Source organism: Entelurus aequoreus, linkage group LG07 (genome assembly GCF_033978785.1).
Source record: "Entelurus aequoreus isolate RoL-2023_Sb linkage group LG07, RoL_Eaeq_v1.1, whole genome shotgun sequence".
In the NCBI taxonomy this organism is placed as follows: Eukaryota; Metazoa; Chordata; class Actinopteri; order Syngnathiformes; family Syngnathidae; genus Entelurus; species Entelurus aequoreus.
Genome location: NC_084737.1, coordinates 73,281,687 through 73,307,311, shown reverse-complemented (window position 1 = coordinate 73,307,311; position 25,625 = coordinate 73,281,687). Strand labels below are relative to the sequence as shown.

The 25,625-nt window shown below is 39.4% G+C and overlaps 3 protein-coding genes across 6 annotated transcripts in view; 1 reads left to right on the top strand and 2 right to left on the bottom strand.

The window, feature by feature from the left end:
- Window positions 1–742: 742 nt before the first annotated feature.
- On the bottom strand, window positions 743–16,108 carry LOC133654407 (taste receptor type 1 member 1-like). The gene is made up of 6 exons (XM_062054721.1): window positions 15,966–16,108; window positions 15,550–15,856; window positions 12,168–12,893; window positions 11,792–11,998; window positions 4,878–4,998; window positions 743–1,671 (listed from the first exon to the last, which is right to left on the bottom strand). The coding sequence occupies exons 1-6, from the start codon at window positions 16,106–16,108 to the stop codon at window positions 743–745; spliced, it is 2,433 nt and encodes an 810-aa protein (XP_061910705.1).
- Window positions 16,109–17,291: 1,183 nt separating this feature from the next.
- On the bottom strand, window positions 17,292–25,468 carry rer1 (retention in endoplasmic reticulum sorting receptor 1). 4 transcript variants are annotated; one of them, XM_062054443.1, is made up of 8 exons: window positions 24,217–24,471; window positions 22,865–22,946; window positions 22,611–22,715; window positions 21,855–21,951; window positions 20,668–20,746; window positions 19,613–19,748; window positions 19,131–19,185; window positions 17,292–17,814 (listed from the first exon to the last, which is right to left on the bottom strand). In XM_062054443.1, exons 1-8 carry the CDS (start codon window positions 24,351–24,353, stop codon window positions 17,804–17,806), a joined length of 702 nt encoding a protein of 233 aa, XP_061910427.1. In that variant the 5' UTR covers window positions 24,354–24,471; the 3' UTR covers window positions 17,292–17,803. The 4 variants fall into 4 exon arrangements, with proteins under 4 accessions (XP_061910427.1, XP_061910428.1, XP_061910429.1 ...); XM_062054444.1 differs by lacking the exon at window positions 24,217–24,471 and adding an exon at window positions 25,316–25,468 and having other exon boundaries at window positions 17,292–19,185; XM_062054445.1 differs by lacking the exon at window positions 24,217–24,471 and adding an exon at window positions 24,822–25,081 and having other exon boundaries at window positions 17,292–19,185.
- Window positions 25,195–25,625, top strand: part of wrap73 (WD repeat containing, antisense to TP73) — a 70,574-nt gene continuing 70,143 nt past the window's right edge. The window contains exon 1 of the mRNA XM_062054439.1: window positions 25,195–25,467. The gene's annotated coding sequence lies outside the window, so the exon portion shown is untranslated. The remainder of the gene's footprint in view (window positions 25,468–25,625) is intronic.

The following is a 25,625-nucleotide window of genomic DNA, read 5'->3' as shown; positions in this document are numbered from 1 at the left end:
TTTGAGTGTTACCTTTGAGTGTTTTTACCATGAATTGATTTACGTGGACCCCGACTTCAACAAGTTGAACAACTTATTCGGGTGTTACTATTTAGTGGTCAATTGTACGGAATATGTACTGTACTGTGCAATCTACTAATAAAAGCTTCAATCAATCAATCAAGTGTAAATTGGGGTCAAAAAGTGCAAACTTTCATAGTGAAACAGTGCCACCCTGTGGTCACACTAAACATCATTGAACAGAACATAAATTTGATTAAAATATAATAGAAAATAAGTTGATCACCATAAGAACCTTAAAATGAGTAAACAAATTCAGAAAAAATACATACATTTTGCAATAGAATTCAAGCTTCAAATACAAATCGACTTCAAAAAACAACCAATATCACACTTATCTTATATTCTTATATTCTAATATTCTACTGTAAATGCAGGTAAACATCTAAAGAAAATGTTGCTTTTCAAAATGGTAAATCTAAACTATGCTCTACTTCTTTCTTCTCTTTTTCCGACATGTTGTAATGAGAAACTGGAAACGTGATGTATCATATTGTAATTGTATGTATGTTCAAAATAAACAAACACAATAACCATTACCATAATCTTGGGCAAATAACATTGGCATAGATTAACACAAATATACAAGCAATAGGTTGACAGTTAATTCAATAATATTTTGACAGAGTTTCTGCATGTGTATAGTTCCCAACTAAAGAAAGAGTAGTATTAATAGGGCTGCTTACTGGCTTATTGTTTTAGTGTAGTCCTGGATGAGGCCTTGGAAGTACTGCTGTGTGTTTTTGTGGGGTTGAAATATGATGATGTAACATTTTGGGAGGAAATACCACAAAATAAAGGAGTAGATGCAAGACAGCACTGTCAGAGCATTCAGGGTTTGGAGGAACTTGCCTCTATAAAGCACAAAAACAGTTGCAAAAATGATCCAGTTTAGAGCTATCAGAAACAAGCAGAAAGTTATGGATTTGGCCTCGTTGTAATTTTTGGGGAGGTCTTTTCCCATGTAGGAGAAAATGAAGCAGATGATGCACAAAGCAAAGAAAACAGTCATAGGAGCAGTAACCCTTGCTAAATTTGTGTCACAGGTCAGTATGATTTTGTCAGGAGACCACTGAGTGTCGTTGTACGGCTTGGGGGTGGAATGAGAGTAAGTACCGGCAACCAGGACGGACTGGGTCATAAACGTCCCTAAAATGACCAGCCACTGCCCGTGATATTTCATCCACCAGCTGTAAAATTTGGGGAACTTGGCGGCCATTTTGAAAATGCAAACAATCTGGAAAGCGCGCACAGTAAAACATGCGATACATGTAGTGTAAAACAAAGAAAAGGGCCAGTGCCTTAAGACACACGACAAGTGGGTGGGCTTGCCGAAGAAGAAGACGATGCTCAAACTGCACAGACACTGACAGCCCAAAATCAGGAAGCACATGACGCCACCGGCCGACCTGACGACTGGCGTGTTGTAGTTACGAGCAAAGACGACACACATGGTGACCGCCAGGCCCAGCAAGAACAAGAGGGCCACCAAGATCAATATGGTACTAATGTCTTGAAATGAGGCGTACTGCACCTGTCGCTGAGTGCATGAAGTACTGGCTGCTGTCGACCACTCTGTCTCCTTGCACGCCACACACGTGTACGGATCATCTGTGGTGCACACAAGTCAACACAGACTACTGCTTACTTCAGTTACACGGTAACAGTAAGGGTTAGTCATTAATTATTCTTGACTCTGTTCAGCAAGCCATTTGCTCAAATCAAAAAAGTTAATTTTATTTCTCATTAATGTACAATTAGCATCACATTTTGACAGAGACAAATGTAGACATTTTTGCAAACGTCTTAAAAATGAAAAAATACAAAATTACATGTACATAAGAATTCAGACCCTTTGCTCAATAATTTGCTGATGCACCTTTGGCAGCAATTACAGCAGCAAGTTTTGTTGAAGACGATGTCAACAGATTGACACACCCATCTTTGGGCAGTTTCGGCCATTCCTCTCTGCAGCACCTCTCAAGCTCCATCGGGTTGGATGGTAAGCGTTGGCTTTCACCCAAGATGTCTCTGTACATTGCCGCATTCATCTTAGTCGAGTCTTAGTCGAGTCAAAGCAGGCTTGGGGACTTCAACATTGGCAACAGAGAAACCTGGAGAGGCGTAATTTGGAGTAACGGCCACCCGGATCCAAACCCGAGTGGTGTTTGTTTATTGGGGCGGTGTGGCTCGGTTGGTAGAGCGGCCGTGCCAGAAACTTGAGGGTTCAAAGTTCGATCCCCGCTTTCGCCAATCAGTCACTGCCGTTGTGTCCTTCGGCAGAACACTTTACCCGCATGCTCCTAGTCCGACCCACACTGGTTTAAATGTAGCTTAAAGATGTAAATAATGGTTTTCACTATGTAAAGCTCTAGAGAAAAAGGCGCTATATAAATAAAATTCACTTTACTTACTGAACTTCTGTGCTCATCACAGATTGTCCGTAACATACGTTCAAACATTACGAGTGTCCATAAGTGCATTTGGCACCAGGACACCCTAGGCTGCAGTTCGATGATCGTATTTGTGGTTGTGTCATCGGATTTGCGGTCTCATGTTTTGAACACTCAGGTGAAGAGAGGGTCAGAGCTTTCCACCAATGACCACCTGGTGGTGAATTGGCTCCAACGGTGGAGGAGGATGCCGGTCAGACCTCTCAGCCCCAAACTCCTGTCAGAGAGAGTTAAAATTCCTACGATAAGAACTTTGAACATGTCACGAGGGAGGCGCTGGACATTCAGTCAGAGTGGACCATATTCTGTGCCTCTATTGTCGGGGAGGCCAATTGGAGCTGTGGCTGCCAGGTGCCTGTCGTGGTAATCCTTGAATCCGCTGGCGTCCACAGGGATGCCGTGAAGCTCAAGAAGGACTCCTATCAGGTCTTTTTGGCTCGTGGGACTCTGGAGGCTGCGGACAGGTACCAACAGGCCAAGCAGTATGTGGCTTCTGCGGTCGCAAGTTTGGATAAGCCATTGAAAACGTCTTCCGGGCGGCTTTGAAGCGATTCTGGACCACCATACGCCGCCTCAGGAGGGGTAAGCAGTGCACTGTCAACACCATGTATGGTGGGAATGGTGTGCTGCTAACCTCAACTCAGGATGTTGTGGATCAATGGAGGGAATACTTCAAAGACCTTCTCAATCCCACCTACACAATCTTCCTTTGAGGAAGCATTGCCTGGGGAATCTGTGGTGGACTCTTCAATATCTGGGGCTGAGGTTGCTGAGGTAGTTAAAAAGGTCCTCGGTGGCTGCGCCCCAGGGGTAGATGCCGCAGTTCCTTAAGACTCTGGATGCTTTGGAGCTGTCTTGGTTGACAAGATTCTGGACATTGCGTGGACATCATGGGCGATGCCTCTGGATTGGCAGACCGGGGTGGTGGTTCCTCTCTTTAAAAAGGGGAACCCGAGGGTATGTTCCAACTATTGTGGGATCACACTCCTCAGCGTTCCCAGTAAGGTCTGAGCGGGTGCACTGGAGAGGGGGCGACGCCACATAGTCAAACTTCTGATTCAGGAGGAGCAGTGTGGTTTTTGTCCTGGTCGTGGAACTGTGGACCGGCTCTATATTCTCGGCAGGATCCTTGAGGATGCATGGTAGTTTTCCCACCCAGTTAACATGTGCTTTGTGGACATAGAGAAGGCATTTGACCGTGTCTCTCGGGAAGTCCTATGAGGAGTGCTCTGAGAGTATGAGGTATCGGACCGCCTAATTTTGGCGGTCCGTTCCCTGTATGATCGATGCCAGAGCTTGGTCTGCTTTGCCGGCAGTAAATCGGACCCAATTCAAGTGAGGGTTGGACTCTGCCAGGGCTTATCACCTGTTTTGTTCATAACTTTTATGGACAGAATTTCTAGGCGCGGTCAAGAGTGTTGAGGGGGGTGGCTGCAGGATTAGGTCTCAGATTTTTGCAGATGATGTGATGCTGCTGGCTTTGTCTGGCCAGGATATTCAGCTCTTGCTAGATTGATTCGCAGCAGAGCGTGAAGTGACTGGAATGAGAATCAGCACCTCCAAGTCTGAGTCCATGGTTCTCGCCCGGAAAAGGGTGGAGTGCCATCTCCAGGTTGGAGAGGAGATAATGCCCCAAGTGGAGTCTTGATCAAGAGTGAGGGAAGAGTAGATTGTGAGATCGACGGGCAGACCGATGTGGCGTCTGCAGTGATGCGGATCCTATATTGATCCGTCGTGGTGAAGAAGGAACTGAGCCGGAAGGCAAAGCTCTCAAATTACCGGTCGATCTATGTTCCTATCCTCACCTATGTTCATGAGCTGTAGGAAATGACCGAAAGGATAAGATCACGGTTACCAGCGGCCGAAATGAGTTTCCTCCGTCTGGTGGCGGGGCTCTCCCTTAGAGATAGGGTTAAAAGCTCTGTTATTTGGGAGGATCTCAGAGTAAAGCCGCTGCTCCTCCACATCGAGAGGAGCTAGATGAGGTGGTTCGGGCATTTGGTCAGGATGCACCCCGAATGCCTTCCTGGGGAAAAGTTTAGGGCACGTCTGACTGCTAAGAGGCCACGGGAAAGACCCACGACATGTTGGGGGACTTGTCTGCCAGCTGGCCTGGGAACGTCTCAGGATCCCCCAGGAGAGGCTGGGCGACGTGGCTGGGGAGAGGGAAGTTTGGGCTTCTCTGCTAAGGCTGCTGCCTACGTGACCCGACCTCGAATAAGCGGAAGAAGACGGATGGTATGATGGATGGATTAAAGTATCAATATCTAATTAGCTTTAACAATTTAGTAATTATGTTAATTGATTTAAAATTAGATGTTGTGATGGCTGCGCTGCATGTGTATGGTCTTCATGAGGATGTACCTGTGATGTTGATGTAGGCTCCTTTAGGACATTCCTCACACGTAAAGCAACATTTGTAAATTCCATCTTGTTTCTTTGCAAATCCTACAGGACATTCCAGAGAGCATCGAGATGTCGGAACCTGCACAAGACAAAACCGCAGCAGCTAGTTACATTAAAAAAAAAAAAGATAAGTAACTTCCTGCATGTGTAGAAGGAACTGATCTTTTTTATTTACCAACCACTGATTTTTATTAAACAAGCCAGTGTTTCCTATTCATTCATATATTTGTTGCAGGCCGCCACAAGTAAAAAAATAAAAATAAAAAAGAGAAAAACATTTCTTCTCTTTTGTTAAGATTTTGCGGTACAGGAAGGTAACACCTTCCAGGTGACATATGTTCTGCCATTAATTGACAATCTCATTTGTTAAACGTTTGTACAAGTTTACAACAATCGCAATGCTAAGCTAATAGCCTGTCAATGGGCTCGTCCATTGTATGTTAGTATTAAAGGGGAACTGCACTTATTGGGGAATTTTGCATATGTGTGTATGTATACAGGTACCGTATTTTTCAGATTATAAATCACAGTTTTTTTCATAGTTTGGCCGTGGGTGCGACATATACTCCGGAGCGACTTATGTGTGAAATTATTAACACATTACTGTAAAATATCAAATAATATTATTTATCTCATTCGCGTAAGAGATGAAGCAAATGGCAGCAATAGTCACGCACACGTCAGCAATCGTCACTCACACGTCAACCAATAAGCATTCGACGGGGGAGGGTCATGGCAGAAGGGCATTGTGGGTCATGGGATGCTAACTGCTATATGCTATATGCTACTGCAGTAGCTATTCAATTGGATCACATCAACATTGGCGGTAACTTATAAAAACTGAGAAGGAGTGAACAAAAATGGCACCAAAAAGGATATCATATACTGCAGATTACAAGCTGGACATAGTGAAATATGCAGCAGAGAACGGCAATCGAGCAGCAGAAAGAAAGGACATACCAGAGGCGACACCGGGGAGGAAGATTTCATCGGAATTAGCGATCGGGAGTGACAGATTCTTTGGTAAACGTATAGCATGTTCTATATGTTATAGTTATTTGAATGACTCTTACCATAATATGTTACGTTAACATACCAGGCACGTTCTCAGTTGGTTATTTATGCGTCATATAACGTACACTTATTCAGCCTGTTGTTCACTATTCTTTATTTATTTTAAATTGCCTTTCAAATGTCTATTCTTGCTGTTGGATTTTATCAAATAAATTTCCCCCAAAAATGCGACTTATACTCCAGTGCAACGTATATGTTTTTTTCCTTCTTTATTGTGCATTTTCGGCCGGTGCGACGTATACTCCGGAGCGACTTATAGTCCGAAAAATACGGTATATGCATTCTAACTAGTAAATAAATGCGAGCAAAAGTCACCTTTCAATGTAGTCAATAGGAGTAACTCTATTAGGCCTACGTAGTGCTCTAAAAATATCTCCAAACAACTCCATCACCGTTTTATATACACACTATAAGTTTATATGTAATGTAGTACCAGGCACATTCATAATAACATGTAATATTTACTTATTTTGCTCATTTTAAGCATACAGCAGCGCATTAATTTCACAAATGCATCACTACGTTCGCTTTTTCCTTCGACAACATCACTGATTACTGTCATGTCTGTTGATCATGTTTTTGTTTGGCCATGTGCTGTTTATTTTTTGGACTCTTTTTAGTTCCTGGTTGTGCACTCTTGCTTGTTTTGTTTCCATGACTACTTATTAGTTTCACCTGTTTTTGGACTCACGCACCGGACTCTTTTGGACACACGCACCTGTTGTAATCATGTCACGATTATTTAAGCTTCAGTTGCCAGGCAGTCGGCCTGGCGACAGTATCATCACTCTGCTTCATGCCATGTTTACGATTCCATGCTCAGTTCACGCTGTTTGTTTCACCGTTCCATGCCAAGTAAGTTTTTGTTTATTGTTTATAGTTTCTGCCCTTGTGCAAGTTTTGTTTCTATAGTCAAGTTTGTTCTCCGCCATTGTGCGCGCCTTTCGTTTGTTCTTTTTTGATAAGTGTTAAATAAAATATGTACTCACATTGACACCTTGCCCGCGCCAACTTTCCGTTGCATTCCGGGAAAACAAAACACCCCAAGGACCAAGTCTTGACAATTACTACTCACTGCAGAATTATTGAGAGCCAACAACTGACTCTACAATGTCTCCTTTCACTGCCATGCCGACTAATAGGATGTTGATATTGTCCATTTTAAAAGAAGAAAGATTTATAATCCTTGCTAAGGATTAAAAATAAATAAATACAAATAAATAAATAAAAATAAAAAAGGTGGGTGCAAACCAGCGTCTTTTGCATGTCTTTTTCGCCATCTCCGGGTCTAAATTGGCTGTCAAAGTTGACCAACTTGTAAGTTGGTGTCCTCATTTTTCTACTATCAAACGTGAGAGACATGATTTATAATCTAGAAATAGCTTTCACAGGCTTAGAAGCGAGAAAGCAGCTCACCAGCTCATGATGTCAATAAGCATAATGAGCTACTTACCTTGAACAATGCATCGCTAAATATAGGTCCTTAACAATAGCGCTTTTAATAACGATACCGCTAACACCTGGTTAATATTCAGGTCATTAAATGTAAATGAAGTATTGTTGGCGCTTTTTGGATGGTTATTTATTGGGTTTTATGTTTGGAATAACTGCAATACACTCCATGGCTCCCATTGAAAGCAGATTTGTATTTACGAGTTAAAATGCATTAAAAAAAAGTTAGCGTCTAGCATCTAACTTAGAACTGGTACGGACCAGGGGAATCCGACTGTTTAATTAAAACAGTCAATAATATGGGTACAATTCAAATTTTTTTGGAACTACAAATTTTTGGGGAATTTGTTCACAATCCTAATCCTTATGAGAGACAAGAAGAAAAAAAGTGTTTTTTTTGCATTCTAATTTGTAAAAATCAGCTCATTTTCGGTGGCTAGCAATGCAACTAATAGGAGCAATCAATTTTACCTCTAAATTACTTTTAAAAAAGCATTCAAAAACCGCCAACAATACTTTGTTTACATTCCGTAACCTGTACGATACTGGAGCGACATTGTTATTGTAAGAGCGAACACTGAAGAACAATTTTTCCAGCGTAGTAACACATCGGCATGCTACGGTGTTAACCGTGGGCCTACGGCAAGAAGCAAGCTCGCTTCTACATCAGCACCTGAGTCGCTTTTGAGTTTGTAATGCACAACACAATGCGATAGGACACAAATTTGTACTGACTGGAAAACATGAACAATCATATTACAGTATCTGTAAAGTAATAGCCCACATTTCATGTTTTGTTTGTACACAGCTAGCTCAACAGCATATGTACTGTAGTTATAAAAACATTGCATGTATCATAATCAATATTATAGTGATTCACTCAATGGACAGTTGTGCGTTTGGTCCAGTTGCCCGGGGAAATTTTTTCCAGTTTATTTTTGGTAAGCACACCATTTATGTCTAAATAGTTCGGCTCCAAGTACCACATTTTCAGCATCAAAGTTATGCCAACCTCACTCTCTCGGCTTCCACTGTCTCAACCTTTCTTCCTGCTGGCTTCTAGAAGCAGTAGTTAATCCTTAGTATATTCAGCTTCAAAAAGATAAGCTTGTGAATCCTTATTTGTCCAAAAATAGTCGTCTTCGTTGTCTGTTACCAAGTCTGCCATGATTACAAAACACTTGCATTTGTATCTGGAAGTAGACCACACTTTTGTTGCCGGAAGTCGGAAGTGCGCTGCTATGGAAACGGAAATAAATGCGCTGAGGAAAGACGTTCCGGCAATGCTCAACATGACCAAAATATGGTAAATATTGAACAAATGACATAGTGTTATGAACGTGTCCGTTACTACATTATAAATAGACTTGAAGTGTGTAAATAAAACATTTATGGAGCGTTTTGAAGTTGTTTTAGACAAATTTGAAGGTGACTCCCATTAGCCACATCTTCCAATTGTTTTTTTTATCATCTTTAAAAGGGTGTACTTAGACCTGAGTAACGAGCATTAATAAAATAAATAGCATTAATACACCACATTAAAAATCCTAAAAAAAAAGGCATGTGTGTTCTTGTCCATCATAATGATTGTGAATGATAGGCAGAAAAAAAAAGGTGCAGTTCCTCTTTAAGTTAGCGGCATAAGAGCCACCTGCTAAAAGCAACATGCCATTATTTTTCACTTAAAAACTAAAGACACCACATACCAGCTCCAATTAAGTTCTATAAACACAAATATAAATGCATGTACTACGGACAATGCTGTCTAAAATAATCTCTCTCATTTTAAAGAAGTAACATTAGAGGAACTCTCGTGACTCGTTATTCGGACAAAAAAAACATAATGTCAACTAGACCCACTTCCTGGGAAACTAATCAAGGTGCTGTCTGTAATATTAGGACCATCAGTACTAAACATGAATAATTAATCTCTCTCCTCTGGTACTGTTCCTTTAGCATTCAAAACTGCGGTTATTCATCCTCTGCTTAAAAAATCGAACCTCAATTCTGGCCTCCAGTTAAACTACCTGCAGGTCTCAGAGCTCCTGTTTATCTCTAAAATCGTCAAAAAAATGTTGCACAGCAACTAAATGAACACTTACTATCTAACAATGTGCAGCTAAATGAACACTTAGTGTTTAACAATTCTTGCACATTAAGAGTGTTACCAAAACAGCCTTCGTTCATCTACGTAATACTATTTGCATGCAATGTACAATGATCCATTTTTATTTACAGAAGTAATTTATTCAAGACAGAAGTTTTCGGTTTTCACATGACTAATTTCAATGTTGGAGATGATTATTTATTTGCATGCAATGTGCAGTGTTACATTTTTGTTAACAGAATTATTTGATTCAAGACAGAAACATTCCCAAAGGAAGCTCTTAAATTTAGTTATTCCATAAAAAGCACAAATTTATATCTAGTCTAAAAAGATCATTACTCAAATTAGAATTTGCTAAGAGTAAGAACTAGTTTTTGATCACATGAAATAAAAACTTGTTTCAAATGACCTCTGTCTTTTGTATTCAATGGATTATTTAAAAAGCTGGGAAAAAATAGGAAAAAAATCGTAAATCGAAACTTTTGCGAAATCTGCACGCTCTAGACTAGAGCATGTTCTATTCGGGCTCCAGTACTCTGGAATGCTCTTCCAGCAACAGTTAGCAATGCTAGCTCAGTAGAAGCATTTAAGTCTCACTTTAAAACTCATCTATATACTCTAGCGCAGGGATGGGAAAACTATGGCCCGCGGGCCACATCCAGCCTGTTGGTCTTTTTTAATCCGGCCCGCCAAACATTAGAACAGAATTGAGCAAAGATCTGTTTTGACAATTACCAGCACAAAACTGATACTAGAGTTTGACGCACTGGCAAAAAGGGGGGGGATCAACAACACTGCTTCCATTAAAAGAGAATGTATGTGTTAACCCTACAATACCGTTTTTATGTTTCTTTGATGTTCTGATATGATATTGTTGAAAATAGATGTATTATATTTCAATAGCCCATGTCTGAGAAGTCTACTCTTAGTTCCAACAGATATAATATGCATCATGTTCTCGCACGGCCCGCTTGCCAAATTTTAAAAGCCACTGTGGACCCTGAGCCAAAAAGTTTGCCCATCCACGCTCCAGCGGCTAGCCTTTAAATGGACCCCTTTTTAAACCAGTTGAACTGCTGCTTTTCTTTTCTTTTCTGCTCTCCTCTCCATGCTACCAGGGGGCCAAGGGTAATCTCTGGAGAGGTACCAGTCTGGAGGAGGCGCAAGCTGTTCCAAGTCTTAACCCAGGATGGACTACTCCTTTACCACATGGAAGAAAATCCATTATCTATAGCTTCCTGATGGACTGGACTCTCATGTTATCATGAATGTAATATTTCAATTCAATAACTGTACCCACTTGGCATCAATTGCCGCTTGGTCACTCAGGAGGGGGTTTCCCACATTTGCGGCCCCTTCGCAAGATTTCTTTTTTTTCCCCCCCATTTTGGGCTGGAGTTTTTACTTGCCCGGATGTGGGTTCAGATCAGGGGATGTCTTGTGGTGTGTTAAGCCCTTTGAGGCACGTGTGATTAAGGTCTATGCAAATAAACTTTGATTGATTGAAATAACATCTTAAATAAAACATAATTCTTGGTTTGACATATATTGAAATGTCTTTTTTTTTTAATCGCCATAGCAACTTTCACCATGTTTGTGTATATAATATTGGTGATGAACGAGACCAGACACTTTTCACGTTACCGTACCGTACTTTAGTACTATATTGATATTTTGTTATATTGTAATATTAAGGTCTGACACCAACAGAGCCCTAAAAATCTTTTGATTGTATAAAATAGTATTTTTGGAGCTTTTCTCCATGTACTCAGGCTTCCTCCCACTTCCAAAGACATGCACCTGGGGATAGGTTGTTTGGCAACACTAAATTGGCCCTAGTGTGTGAATGTTGTCTGTCTATCTGTGTTGGCCCTGCGATGAGGTGGCGACTTGTCCAGGGTGTCCGCCCGATTGTAGCTGAGATAGGCTCCAGCGCCCCCCGCGACTCCGAAGGGGATAAGTGGTAGAAAAAGGATGGATGGATGGAAAACAACAATTTGAAAAACAGTTTTAAATCTATTACTCCTTTAAAATAACATTATCATCTACTGGCCAGGCATGCATATTATAATGTTTTAAACACACCTTTTCAAAAACCTAATGGGAAACCGCACCCCTTTTTTATTAGACTTTATAAGGACAATTGTCCATCCAAGTTAATTTTTCTCACAGATCTCTTGGCACAAAAAAAGCAGAGAAATCTTATCTTGACCAAAAAAAAAAGGGGGACATAACTTACCATCCCATTTCCATGCCAACGAATCTTGCTGTCGTCAATGAAAAAGTGACTTGAGGAGAGAAATTTATAAAACCCAACCTCCTCTATGTCACCACTCTGGTTCCAGAAGACGATAAAAAAAGATCCAAACTTCGGATCCCCGTGCTCATCAAAGTGAATTGTCTGGTTTAAAAGAGAGAAGTTTGACTTCTTCAGCTCTGCCAGAACCTGTTGAAAGAAGTATAAAGTGAAACCACACTTGTGCGCTTATATTTATGGCTATACGCTATGAGCTCTTGTACCATAATATAAAACACAGTGTATGGGAGTAGGGCAGATCTAAAGACATAGAAAGAAGACAGTCCTGGAATTAGGTCATTATAAAAAAGAAACCCACCTTTTGGGGATTGACAGCGTTATTCCTGTGACATGTGTCCTTATCACATTGCAAGACATTGTGTAAGGCGTGAGCGATGGCATACACAGCTGAATAAACAGAAAACGAGTAAGAGGGGTCCATAGAGATGATGTCCTGTGCACTCAGGCTGGAGCAGTTGCAAACTTGATTGCAAAGCTGTCCTCCTTCTGCATCGTCACACTGAATTTTGCTATGGGAAGTAAGCAAATAATCACTGAAACCAGGTATCGTCAACACGGGTTGAGACACTCCCAGGACCGTTCCGATTTTTTGGATATCCTTTCTCTTCGGGAGCTTCTCGTTCAACGACCAGGTTTCTCCCGCTATCCACACCTTGTTGGTGACGCCCATTAGTATCGCCGACTCTATTAGATATTCGGCAGTCATTTTGGGAGCAAAAACAACAATGGTGGTAATCCTATGCGCTTTGATCTGCTGGAACGTTACAGAGTAATTGAAGCTTTGTTGGAGCTTGCTGATATACGCCAGACAAATGTGGGTGTCCTTGATCATCTTGATGAACAGTTCCTGGCCATCGTTGCCATAAGCATCATCACTGCTGAGGAAGGCTACCCAGTGCCATTGGAAGTACTCCAAAATGGAGACAATCACTCTGACCGTATCTTTATTGGAATGCACGGTGCGCAGGAATGACCAATATTTTGCTTTTTCTGAAAATACCGAGCTGCCAGCTCCGTAACTGACCTGTAGAAGGGGAAACACAGTTGTCATTCACAGTAATATAGGGTGACCATATTTTCATGACCAATAACCAGGACACTCAAAGTTACTTAATGATGCCTACATTCAAAATATGCCTCTTCTGTACAGAACTATACAAAATACATTTACAAGATTCTCAGAGGTAACTCTGAATCTATGTATTGTTTGTATTGAGGTACAACAATAACTTAAACATCTCTGGATTGAAGTTAATTTACCTGCAGCAGTATTTAAAAGGTCTAGAGGGATTTATACAAGCCAGATATCATCAAAAAATACAGTATGTGAATGTAATGGAGTGGATCCATGCCCTCTTAAGAAAAATGTCTATGGATATTCTCATTCTTCCAGGTCATTGTATTCTCAGGGAATTCAATCGATCGCAAGTTTGCGACTAGACTGTTTGGCTTGTCTTCAAAGAAGTTTTGCCTCTAATCCAAGGAGGTTTCATCAGTTCATGCTCAGACTTAGATTGGTCAGATCTCGTTGAAGAAAAAAATCAATTTCTCAAGATTTATAGATTCAACGTCAGCAAAGTTGATTTTTAAAGCTATGTTGGCAACCACACTTCCTTTGCAAGAAGTAAAAGTACAAAATAATTGAGAAACCTAATTTCTTTACATCTGAATAGGTCCATGGTATGGTATGCTCTTTATTGTCATTGCAATAGTTCAACGAAATTCCATTTTCACCACAAACTTGTTGAAGATTAGACAAACAAACATTGTACAGGGAACAGAACAGGAACGGTGATGGGTCACCACTTACGGCACCCCGTAAATGGTAGGGAAAAAGGTAGACGTTGAGGGAGGATGAGTAAAAAAAGTTGATTTAGACTGGGCTCCTATTGAAGGGGGCCCAGTCTGGAGTAAGAAAAAAAAAAACTTGCATGGCAGCTCCCGCCATAAGTGTGTTAATGTGTGTGTGAATGGGTGAATGTAGAAATAGTGTCAAAGCGCTTTGAGCACCTTGAAGGTAGAAAAGTGCTATACATGCATTTACCATTTACCTTTTGTCACGTCGCTTGCAGCCAGGAAAAACAATCCAGGTTACAATGTTTTTAAGTAAGCGAAAATAAATGTAAACTTCTCTTAATTGTCTATTACTGGTCCTCAAATTCATTATTCTTCACCATCAAAGCAGCCGGCGTCTCCAAGATGTCGCCAAAGATCGCAATACTGTCCAAAATCGCAAGAGTCTGTCTGAGTGCCCACAGTTCTGCTCACATCCTCCAATCATTTGTGGCAGCTTTAGGGTACTTCAAACAGCTGCCAGCATCAGAATCAGAATTGTTTTTATTGCCATTGAGAATGGGTTCACAAACTTGGAATTTTACTTGGTGCAATCGTGCAACATAGAACACATAACACGAGCTGTAACTGAGCTATCAGATCTTGTTATTGTTCATGTGCCTGATGGCCAAGGGGAAAAAACTGTTCAGGTGGCAGGAGGTGTGGGTCTGGATGGACTGTAGTCTCCTGCCTGAGGGGAGAGGGGAAAATAGTTTGTGTCCAGGGTGAGAAGAGTCAACTGTGATCCGACCCACAAGCCTCCTGGTCCCGGAGGAGAACAGGTCCTGGAGGGATGGGAGTTTGCAGCCAATAACCTTCTCAGCAGCACGTACGATGCGCTGCAGTCGGTGCTTGTCCCGGACTGTGGCGCCGGTGATGGAGGAGGTGAGGATGGACTCGATGATGGCTGAGTAGAACCGCACCAGCACCTCCGTCGGCACCTAAAGTTTCTTCAGCTGCCGCAGGAAGTACATCCTCTGCTGGGCCTTCTTGATGAGGGAGCTGATGATCAGCTCCCACTTGAGGTCCTGGGTAATGGTGGTGCCCAAGAAATATTCTTCCAGTTTGTCGATTCACCAGAGCAACGCTTACTCCAATCAGCAGATGTACGGATTTTATGATTTCAAATTGGCATCTTCAACATCCTCGACTGAAGGTTTGCCAGGCAGGCGGCACTCCGCTTCTCCCAAGAGTCCATTGTGTGTCTAGCAACAACCGTACCGTCAAGACAGACAGGTTCCCCCAAAGCAGAGATCTTGTCAATTTCATTGTTTCGATTTTAGAGAGCAGTGTAAAATGAGGCAACAAGAAAGTCAAGGCAAGACAAAACTAAGAAGCAAGCAGGAGCGATAAGGGTGAAGAAAAAATATTAAATTTTGATTAAATATGAATCATTTTAGTTAGCTACACATCTTTTTGATACAAATTCCTCTCATCGAATACTTTGGTTTAACCTCCATCTTCTGAAATTTTGTTGCTTCTTTTTACTTGGGCTCGCCCCCAACCCTAGGGAAACCATGGACTCTTTGACCAAGTGGACTTCTCTGCTTTTACTATAAAGAGTGAAGAATTCTTAATTGACAAGTAATTATTTAAATATTTATTTTACTGTGTCCCATTTAACCTTCCATATTTAAGAGGGACAAAGTATATAGTAGTTAGTGACAGCATATTTTTGCTTGAGATTCAACTTTTTCAAGTTTTGCATGTCTCACAAAAGATGGTAAAGGTGTCCAAGGTTGAAGTTCAGATCAGTATGTAGTCCCTGTCAACCGATTGTCTGCAAATGTATCATTGCTAGCTTTAACAGATTAAAACAAAAGTATAATAGTTTTAGATTTATTTACCAGTGGAATGTGATCCATCATGAAGAGCGGCGCTACAGTCAGGGTGTCTGTGCTCGAAAATGGACCAACCACCGCCACCACCTTAGAGGCTGCAGACACATGCTGGTGTGCTTCACTCCAAGGTTGGATGAAGCCATCGGTTGAAATGAGGTTAAGTACACCTGGAAAATTATTTGCAACCGAGCAGTGGTCAAATATCTTGAAGCCCAGAGACACGTTGGGCAAGAGTTTGGTTGAGTTATTGATTTCCTCCACTGAGAATCTCATCAGCTGAAACCTCCGATAACCGGACAGACTGAAGGCTTGACTGCAATGAGAGGAGCTCTAATTACATTTGACATACATATATACTACAATATTTATGGTATTATGTTTGAAAACAACAGATATGCAGGAAAGAAACATCCTAAACTTACCTGGAGCAGTCAATGGCTTCTGGTCTGTCGTGGCTAGCAGAGCTACTGGTGTGAATGTCAAAAAGTCCACCTAACAAATAATCCCCATTCAGATGGAAATCTGAAGAGTTACAGTGAGTCAACACTAATAAAACTTGGCCCATCAGATAAAAACACACAGGAAATAAATGCCCCATTCTTTTAGTGTTCGAATCCATGTAACATAGATAGTACATCTCTGCCGTTTACAGTGCCTTCTTTATAACAAAGCAACCAGTGAATATTTCCATGCATTTTGGGATGCATGAATAGAACTGTCATTCGAAGATAATTCCTCAAGGATGTGGCATTAACAAATCAGTATGCAAAGAGGATTTGAACTGGCTGTACGAGACCTCAGTATTTTATATTGGTAAGATCAGTAACCTCAAAATGGTAATTGACTTGCTTGTGAAAGCTAATAAATAGCAATTACACGTTTTTAAAATTCAAATATTAGACTTGGCTGTATACGAAGCACTGGTAAAAAGAGATGCAAAAGGTCATGTACTGTAAGCAAATACAAACAAATGAGTACAACCATCTTATTGTGGTTTATGTTAACACAATTTCACACACTGACTGTGCATGGAAGATTATTTGCAACCACTGACGTTTACTTTATCAACATTTTTTCACTATGTGGTGACCCCAGAAAAAAAAACATTGTTTTCACCAAAAACAACCCATGCAGTTCCACTAAGGTGCTACCAAAAATTCTAATATTTTAGACGAACACTGATTGGTTGAAACTTTCTATTCACCCTGCTCCACATTAATCAACTAGGCGGGAAGTACTTATTTTAAGTTTAATTGACAATTGAGAAAAAGTACAGTAAGTGGATAGTCTTTAAGTCCTAACAAATTTCAAAAAAGACCCAAGTGTTTACTCTAGATTGAAGCTGCAAAGTATTCAGAAGTAGACAATTCGAGACAACACAAAACTATTTCAAAATTTGAACATGTGATAAGATACTAAATTAAAACTGACACTATAGCTGTGTAAACAGTCACAATTGTTGACTACTTCAACAATTTCAGGATTATTAATGCAATGTCAAAATAGTCCCATTTACCAGTTTATGAGATGACACAATTGTAGGGTTTTTTTCAACAATCCACTTGATGAAACATATTTAACCATTATACACCTAGTAATAATTGATTGGTAAAAATGCTGCATATCTATGCAAAGGCTTAAACATTTGCTATTGATTAAATTAGAAAGTTTCTTCCATATCATTCATTACTGAAAATAGAGTATTTGTTACACAACAAAACAAAAATATTGACACACGTTTGTACCGTTTCAAGGGACATCCTTTTAATAGCATTTTAAGTGAAAAAATTACACTTAAATGATTAAAATCAAGTTTTGAACTGTTGCACAAGAAAACAATGACATGCAAGTCATGAGAAACAGAGTGAATGCATCAAATCAAAAACCAAATTAACCAGTTGTTTTTTTCGAAACAATTTCTGATGAAATTTATTTGAACACTAACAGATTTATATCTATAAATGTTGGAGAAAAAACCTAAACAAAAATAAAAATAATCTTAAATGTCATATTTAAAGATATATATATATACAAATCCTCTCAAGAACCCTTTGAAAACATCTTTACACAAGAAAATGTTTTGTTCCCTTACAACAGTGCTGTTCAAAGTACAGTAAGGGCAAGAATTTCCAGGGTTTTAGGAAACAAAATGTTAAAAAAAAAAAAAAAAAAATCATCAGGGATACCAAAAAAATTAAAACGTGTGATCGCCACCCACTTCATCCATTTGACATAATAAAAGCTCTCAACCTGAGTTTTCTTATGTCTCCTCTGCAAAAGAAAAGAACAACAGTTTGCTTGGAATGACACATGCCACTTTATATGAAATACAAACAAACAAATGAGCAAAACAGCTAGTCTACACTAATCAGATTAATGGCACCTAGGCTTTGAAACACTAATAGTCCAAGAATGAATTTTGCTTTTCCAGAGATTTCCCTGTGCTGAGAAAACTATAGTGTAGCAAACACTGAAAACTGACAACATTCCAAATCTCCCACCAAATAGATTAGATTAGAAAGGAATTCCGAAATAAAGACACGGATGAAGTCAACACAAGACTATAAAATGGCCACAGTGTATCTTCAATGTGCTCCAAGCTTGATTATTTTAATACTGTTTGGAGCCCTATATCATCATCATTATAAGCATTTGGGTGCATTCTTTCCAGACAAGGAGTGCAGTAAATAATAGTGTTGAAATCTGAGGTAAAGCAAATTCATGGACTTGCCATTTCAAGCAAAATGCCCTGTAAGTAACTGAATCTAGGTGACTGTGGACTACATATACTGTATAGGGTAGTGGGGACAAAAGCCTGTTTGTGTGGCTTGTCTTAAAATATGCATCCAATGAGGTGGGTGAATAGTCAAAAATTCAAACAATATAAATATTTAGAACTGGAAATAGCCAACTATAGACTGACAGTCAATTCAAAAAATTTTGAAATGTGATGTTTATCATGAATGCATATTCAAGTGAAATACCACAAATCTAAATTTAGCACCAAGGTCAGACAGCTAATAGACTTCAGAGCAGCAGCACCCTTTTGTTTTGAGGTGATGCAATTATTTGACCTTAAAACTATTTTGTGGCCTTCATATGTCCTCATTTACATCTAACACTACTGACATACATCACATGTCACAAACAAGTTGGTGGCGATATAATAAAAAACTAAACTAACTGAATGATTTCACCGGTTGTGGAGAAATTAATTGAAAGTGTACATGTTTTCAGTGGGCATTTTTAAAACGCAAAAGGCAGCACAGAGTTTTCTAACTACTCAAAAAGTGTTGGCCAAATGTAAAATTAGTCTTAGAGCCCTCTAAGGAACTCCACCTTCCAACAATGCTCGCAGACAAAGGCCATTTTAAGACTAATTTGATCGGTGCTGCTGGTATGCGCCTACAACACTGTCAGACATGGATCCAAAAAATATTATCTTTGTTATTGTCATGTTACAGTCCCCTTACAAAAAAATAACCTAACCCGTCACTCGCCATGGACGATGACTGGCAAATTACAAGCGAGGAGGAGGGAAAGTGGGAGGTTTTAACTAGCAAAAGCTTTCCCTGTGGCTTCCTTGCCTTTGTATGTCCTCTTCCCGTGTGTGAATGGTAGGTATCGATACTTGATCATATGCTAAAAGATTGGGAGGAGAAAAAAAATCCAGTTAGTAAACAATAAACAGGTGGGATATGCATAGAATGAGAAAGTACTTTTTCATAATATTAATAAAGTCAGTGCATTTATATGTTTGCATTTTTCTGAAATCATCTCTAGAAACACCATAAAATATAAAACAACCTAAATTTGATGATCCACCAAAGAGGTTTTGAGTGTATGCATCAGTCTAACAAATGGCAACATTTTAAGAGGATGTAAAACATTTCCCCCGACCTCTGCTGCTCTCTTCTTTTGCACCAGGATGTCACTGAACAATTCATAGAGTACATTTATATAGGGTGTACATTTTGCAAATGCAATTGACTAATTTTGTATATGCACAAACTAAAATTATACCTCATACACCCATCCTGACACTGTTTTGGATACATATACATCTTACCTTGATCTGCCTCTTCATGGTGATGCAGAAGAGCATGATGAAGTACATTACAAGGATGGGCCAGAACACTGGCACGTTGAAGGCATCGAAAAATGTGCAAAACATGGCAATGACGATGCCCTTTGTGGCTGAATGCCTGTAAAGAAAATATTTCATGTAAAATAATGTACTGTAGCTCTATTTCCAACTCATATTTAATATTATTAAAGCTGCCGTATGTCACGGTTCGGTAGATGCTAAGAGGGTAATCACGTTCGAAAGACACAGTATCACCATCTTTCTGGTTCTAAACATCAAAAATATGCTTAACCTATGCTCAGGCATGTCGCAAGGGCGGTGTTTGGAGCGATTTTTGGTCTCGCTCACCTATTTCAACAGCAGCATGGTGGACATTGCATCCGTTTATTAATCCCCTTGTTTGCAAATACCTCTTCTGTTGGTGGACAGGCGCCTTGGGTATGCGAGTGTGTACAAGACAGCTACGATTGACAGCCATGAAAGACAATTTAATTTGACCCAAACACTAAGGTTTACAAAGTTTAACTTCTAATTGTGGTAATTATTGACATGTATTTGTTAAATCTGTTCTTTTAAACTACTATTTGTAACAATGCTAGCCACTGGGGCCATTGTGGTATTTTTTGGTTTTAAAAAAAGTGTAATTTTGAGCCGGCCACAAAAAACACATTGTTAATCACAGGTATAGTCCTAGCACAGCTAAGCTCAGCTCAGCATGAAACATTAAATACACTTTAAAACTGAATTGAAGTAATTGTTGTTTCGCATATGACTGAGATATTTAGGCTCTCTTAATATGTTTCAACTTAGTTGCAACAGGATTAGATACTGTATTGCCGGCTGATGCAAAATACTGCTCCTGCTTTGCCACACATGGTGCTATGCTGTTTGCATAGAAATATGGTCATGTGGTCCAAGTCTGAATTAACAACAGTGGAACACAAAAACAAACACAGATATCTTGAGTTCATGTTAAAGTTCCACAATAATATCGTACCGTGGCCTCAGCAGAAGTGCTCAGTGTGAAGTCAACTTACCAGAATTTGAACTCAGGCAACCTCCTAATGAAGGGACGGAACTCTTCATTCTGCTTTGTAGGAAGGGCGGGGCCCTCGTCTATGGAGAAGACAGGGCGATAAGGTTCAATGGAAATAAACTTCTAGGGCTGGGTATATGATCAAGATACATTTCAGGTAAAATTAAGGAAATCAGCTGTGAGCATATGAACTCGATCAAACATGGCGGAATACTCCGTGACAACAGTCAATAAAAGTCAACCTTTTCCCGCTCCACTTCCAGTTGTAAGGTACCGCTGAAGTAAACAGAATGACCAAACCTGGAGCCAAACGTGCAGCTAAAGGAAGCAAATTAAATGTCAGCTGTGAATTGGGCGCTATACTCCGAAAAGCAGGCTATAAAAGCTAACTCAATGTTAGGTGTGTGTCAGTGGTCTGGGTCGCGCCAAAGTGATGTGGAGCAAATCAAGCCAATTTTCAAGTTATGTAGAACACATTCAGTAACACAACAAATGTGTTCAAACATATGAAAAAGTACCGCCCAAGTGATTATACAGAAAGCATGAAAATGCAAGAGGATTTTCATAGGGTCTGCACATCTTGCTACTGCTGCCAGCACATGAAGCATATTATCAGTTTAGCTACTAGTAGCAGCAATATTTTAACTTGCAACTATCTGTATTGTTATTAAAGATGATGCACACTTGCAAGTAACAGCATTGTAATTTGAAAATTGTAATGTTTACATTTCAAAACAGCATCCTGATGGGGCAATTAGTTTATTTTTGGTCTTGGTGCATCAATACACAAACACTCAAGACTGTAAATTACTTTTTTATTTGTTTGTTTTAGTCTTATATTATTTATTTTTTTATTATTAGATTATATGTTATAAATTATTATTCATATTACATTAAATATGTTTTTTAATTATATAATATGTTAATAAAAACTAATCTCTAGTACAGATGCTTTAAAATTGCCTGGTTAAAAACTATATATATAAAAAACTGTTATAAATGAATTCTTATCTTATTTCGCCCAGTCCTAAGCTTAAGGTATACACATGATTTGAACAAATACAGTTTGGTAATCGGTAGTAGCAATATTTTTTTCTCTCCTAATGTTCAAATCATTTTAAACATTATGTCGTGTGGTACAGTTGTAACCAAATCAATATACAATTCCATGTATGAGCGTGTACTTGCCTTCGTCAAGCAATGAAGGGTCCACTTTTGGCGATAGAAAGGCGATGAACAGGTTGAGATGGTAGATTCCCAAGGCATAAGTTACTATATACCAACCCTGAAAACCAGTGCAAAATCAAATTGAAAGCCCTTCTTTCAGTTTTGCTAGTAACATAAATAACACAAGAACATATATAGGCAAGCAGAAGTGCAGGGCAGATGGACTTGCATTATACTTAAGTAGAATACAGAGGCTTGGTTTTGATGAAACAACAGCAAAACGGAATGCTTGCTACAGAAGATTTAAAAGTGATGGGCTGCCATAATAGCAGTCTTCTTATTTAAGTTAAAGTGTTTTTCCATTGAACTTCATTCACTGAAGGCTTTTCTTGATAAAGGAAATGTTTTCACTACTCTACCAAATATATATTATAATTGAATTCAACAGACAATTTGGCTTGCTGCATATGGCTATTTGTAAATAATGTGACATGTGATGGGTAGTGATAAGCTCTGAACCGTGGGTTTTGTAAACGGTTCCAATTCTAGCCATTTTCTTTTTTTTAAAACTTTTTTGAAGCACCTTGTGTTGCAACTTGCTTGTGTATTAAAAGAGCTATATAAATAAAGTTGTGATTGATTAATAGCTACAATGCAATGCAACAGTACACTCAAGAAAAGTTTACAATGAAATAAATGTATCAATTTAAACCAAGGTCGTATTACTTTTATTTAGTTTTTTGGATTAAGCAACTTTCATTCACTGTCAAACATTACCTGCAGTATGTACACTCTGATCATGTATAGAGCGGTGAGTAGAAGCGTGCTACCCCATCGTACTGCAGAGTACGGCGTCGACTTGTCGAGCCATGACTGATAGATCTGTTCCAAAAAACACAAAACCAAAAAATTGGAGAATGGCAATATAACCTTTGAGCCAGTAGCTAGAGCTTTGCCTATATGATACAGCTAAAAACTTTCACCGTTACTTAGTTTCATTCTGATAAATGTATGATAGATGCTCACGTTACCTGTCCAATCCGTGTAAAAAAGGTGGTGACTACATTTGGTTTTCCATGGATTGACTCCCCAACGCTGTCCCCTTCTGACATTCTACGAGGAAAGATGAAAAAAGGTGAGATTAGGGCTGCAGCTATCAACTATTTCAAGTGAGTACCGGTAATTTATCATTTTCTGAATCTATTAGTTTGTTCATTAATTGAGTATTGGGAAAATTCACACTTTATAGCCTCAATATGTACCTCAGGGAAACAGTTAAACTAAACAAAACTGTTTCTGCTCACCATAATCTTCATTCTTTTTTTCTCTAATAAATGCAAATCATCAACATTGAAATTGCACTTTTAACATGTAAATTAAAAAAAGAGAGGTGTTGAAAAGTTCTGCTGTTCCCCTCCACATAGACCATGGCACCCACACATGAAACTATTTTTCAACAAGAGCATAGTAATGACTGCAATGACTGAGAACTGGTGTGGCCCCTTCAATAACAAGGATGCAGCATTTTTATTATCCAATGGGGGCTAACATAAAAAAAACAAATGAATGAAAAACCTTATTTACTAGAGCTTTTGGAAAAATACTATTTAACGTTATACAATGACACACATGAACTGGATAGGAGACAGTTAAAGAAAAACATATTTGCCAAAGGACAGTTGTAGAATGATAGTCTTTCAATTGTATTGAGGTAAGCCGGGGTCAGGTGTGACAACAGCTGGAACTTTTGGTAAGACTAAAGCATATATATATATATATATATATATATATATATATATATATATATATATATATATATATATATATATATATATATATATATATATATATATATATTGTAAGGCCTGCAACAACTAATCGATTATAAAAATAGTTGGCGATTAATTTAGTCCTCGATTCGTTGGATCTATGCTATGCGCAGAGGCAATTTATTTTTTATTTTTTATAAACCTTTATTTATAAACTGCAACATGTACAAACAGCTGAGAAACAATAATCAAAATAATTATGGTGCCAGTATGCTGGGTTTTTTTCCAATAAAATACTGGAAAGGATAGAAATTGAGTTTGTCTCTTTTACACGATTATTAATTGATTAATCGAAGTAATAATCGACAGATTAATCGATTATCAAATTAATCGTTAGTTGCAGCCCTAATATATATATATATATATATATATATATATATATATATATATATATATATATATATATATGTATAAAATAGGTAGATTACTTTCAACGTCGTTGATTGGCAACACTAAATTGGCCCTAGTGTGTGAATGTGAGTGTGAATGTTGTCTGTCTATCTGTGTCGGCCCTGCGGTGAGGTGGCGACTTGTCCAGGGTGTACCCCACCTACCGCCCGAATGCAGCTGAGACAGGCTCCAACACCCCAGGACTCCGAAAGGGACAAGCGGTAGAAAATGGGTGGATGGACGGACGTCGACGCTGGCATATTTCACCCCCACATCTGCAGTCCCCTCTAAGGTTTGTCATTGTAGCCCATAGGGTTGTGAGTTTTTCCTTGCCCTGATGTGGGATCTGAGACGAGGATGTCGTTGTGGCTTGTGCAGCCCTTTGAGACACTCGTGATTTAAGGCTATATAAATAAACTTAGATTGATATTTCAGCTACTTCAAAGTAATAGTTTTCATGATTCCCCAATCAATGTATGCCAATATATTAAACTGTTTATCACATTTTACAAATACATTGAAGTAATACGTTCAACATAACTCTCCACCAAAACCATATATTTGTCATGAAAACATTAACCGATAAAGTGGCGACAAGAAGAGCTGCTTTCAAAAGCTAGCGTTTGCGTAGGTAATGTAGCTACATGCTATACCAGCTATGTAGGCAACAATTGGCAAACGATTCCAAAGTCCCACTGAACAAAAGCAAGAGAAACACATAATAAACAAACATTATTTGAAGTAAAAGGTAACGTGTCTGGTTACTCACGTTAGCTTGAAAATGAGCGCTGCACAGTAGCTAACCTCCCATCTAAATGCACGTCGACCTTCGGCCTTAAGTGTCGTGTGTGTGTGGGTGATGTAGTTTTTTTACGCGTTGCTTTCTTTGCAACCCGTACCTAGGATTCATTTAAAGAACTACATTTCCCAAACCCCCATGCATGTTGGTCATTAATAACACACGTCATTGGAATTGTAGTTCTTGGCACTTTCTTTTCCGTTTCAAAACACGTACACCATGTTACTGCTAAACTACAACGACCAGCAACAGCCGGTGAAATATGACAACTCACTTCCGGAAAATGGAACAAGACGGCAACGATTTTTGCCGCTAGCAAGCTAATTTAAATCACTCCGTTATTGAGTAGTATTCGCGAAATATTTGTCGTTTCAGGTCAATTGTTTGTCATGGTAGCATGTACGCAACTCGTAACCGTGTCTCAACAGACGGTGTGAAATTGACAAAAGGCAGTATTTCCTTACCTGATACAGCCGCTGTGTCACTACCCGGCTCTACCTAGCTAGCAGCTAGTCTCACTAGCCAAACTGATGCGAACACGTCAGAGCTTCCGCAAAGGCTTCATTCGTCGGCAGACCAAACAAGTAGAACACCGACACAAACCCACAACGATGAGGTACGATCACACATCGATGCGCTATTTCAGACGCACGCCAATGCCATCCATTCATTTTCTACCGCTTGTCCCTTTCGGGGTCGCGGGGGGTGCTGGAGCCTATCTCAGCTGCATTCGGGCGAAATGTGAAATTATTAAGTCATTAATTTGTCTGATTT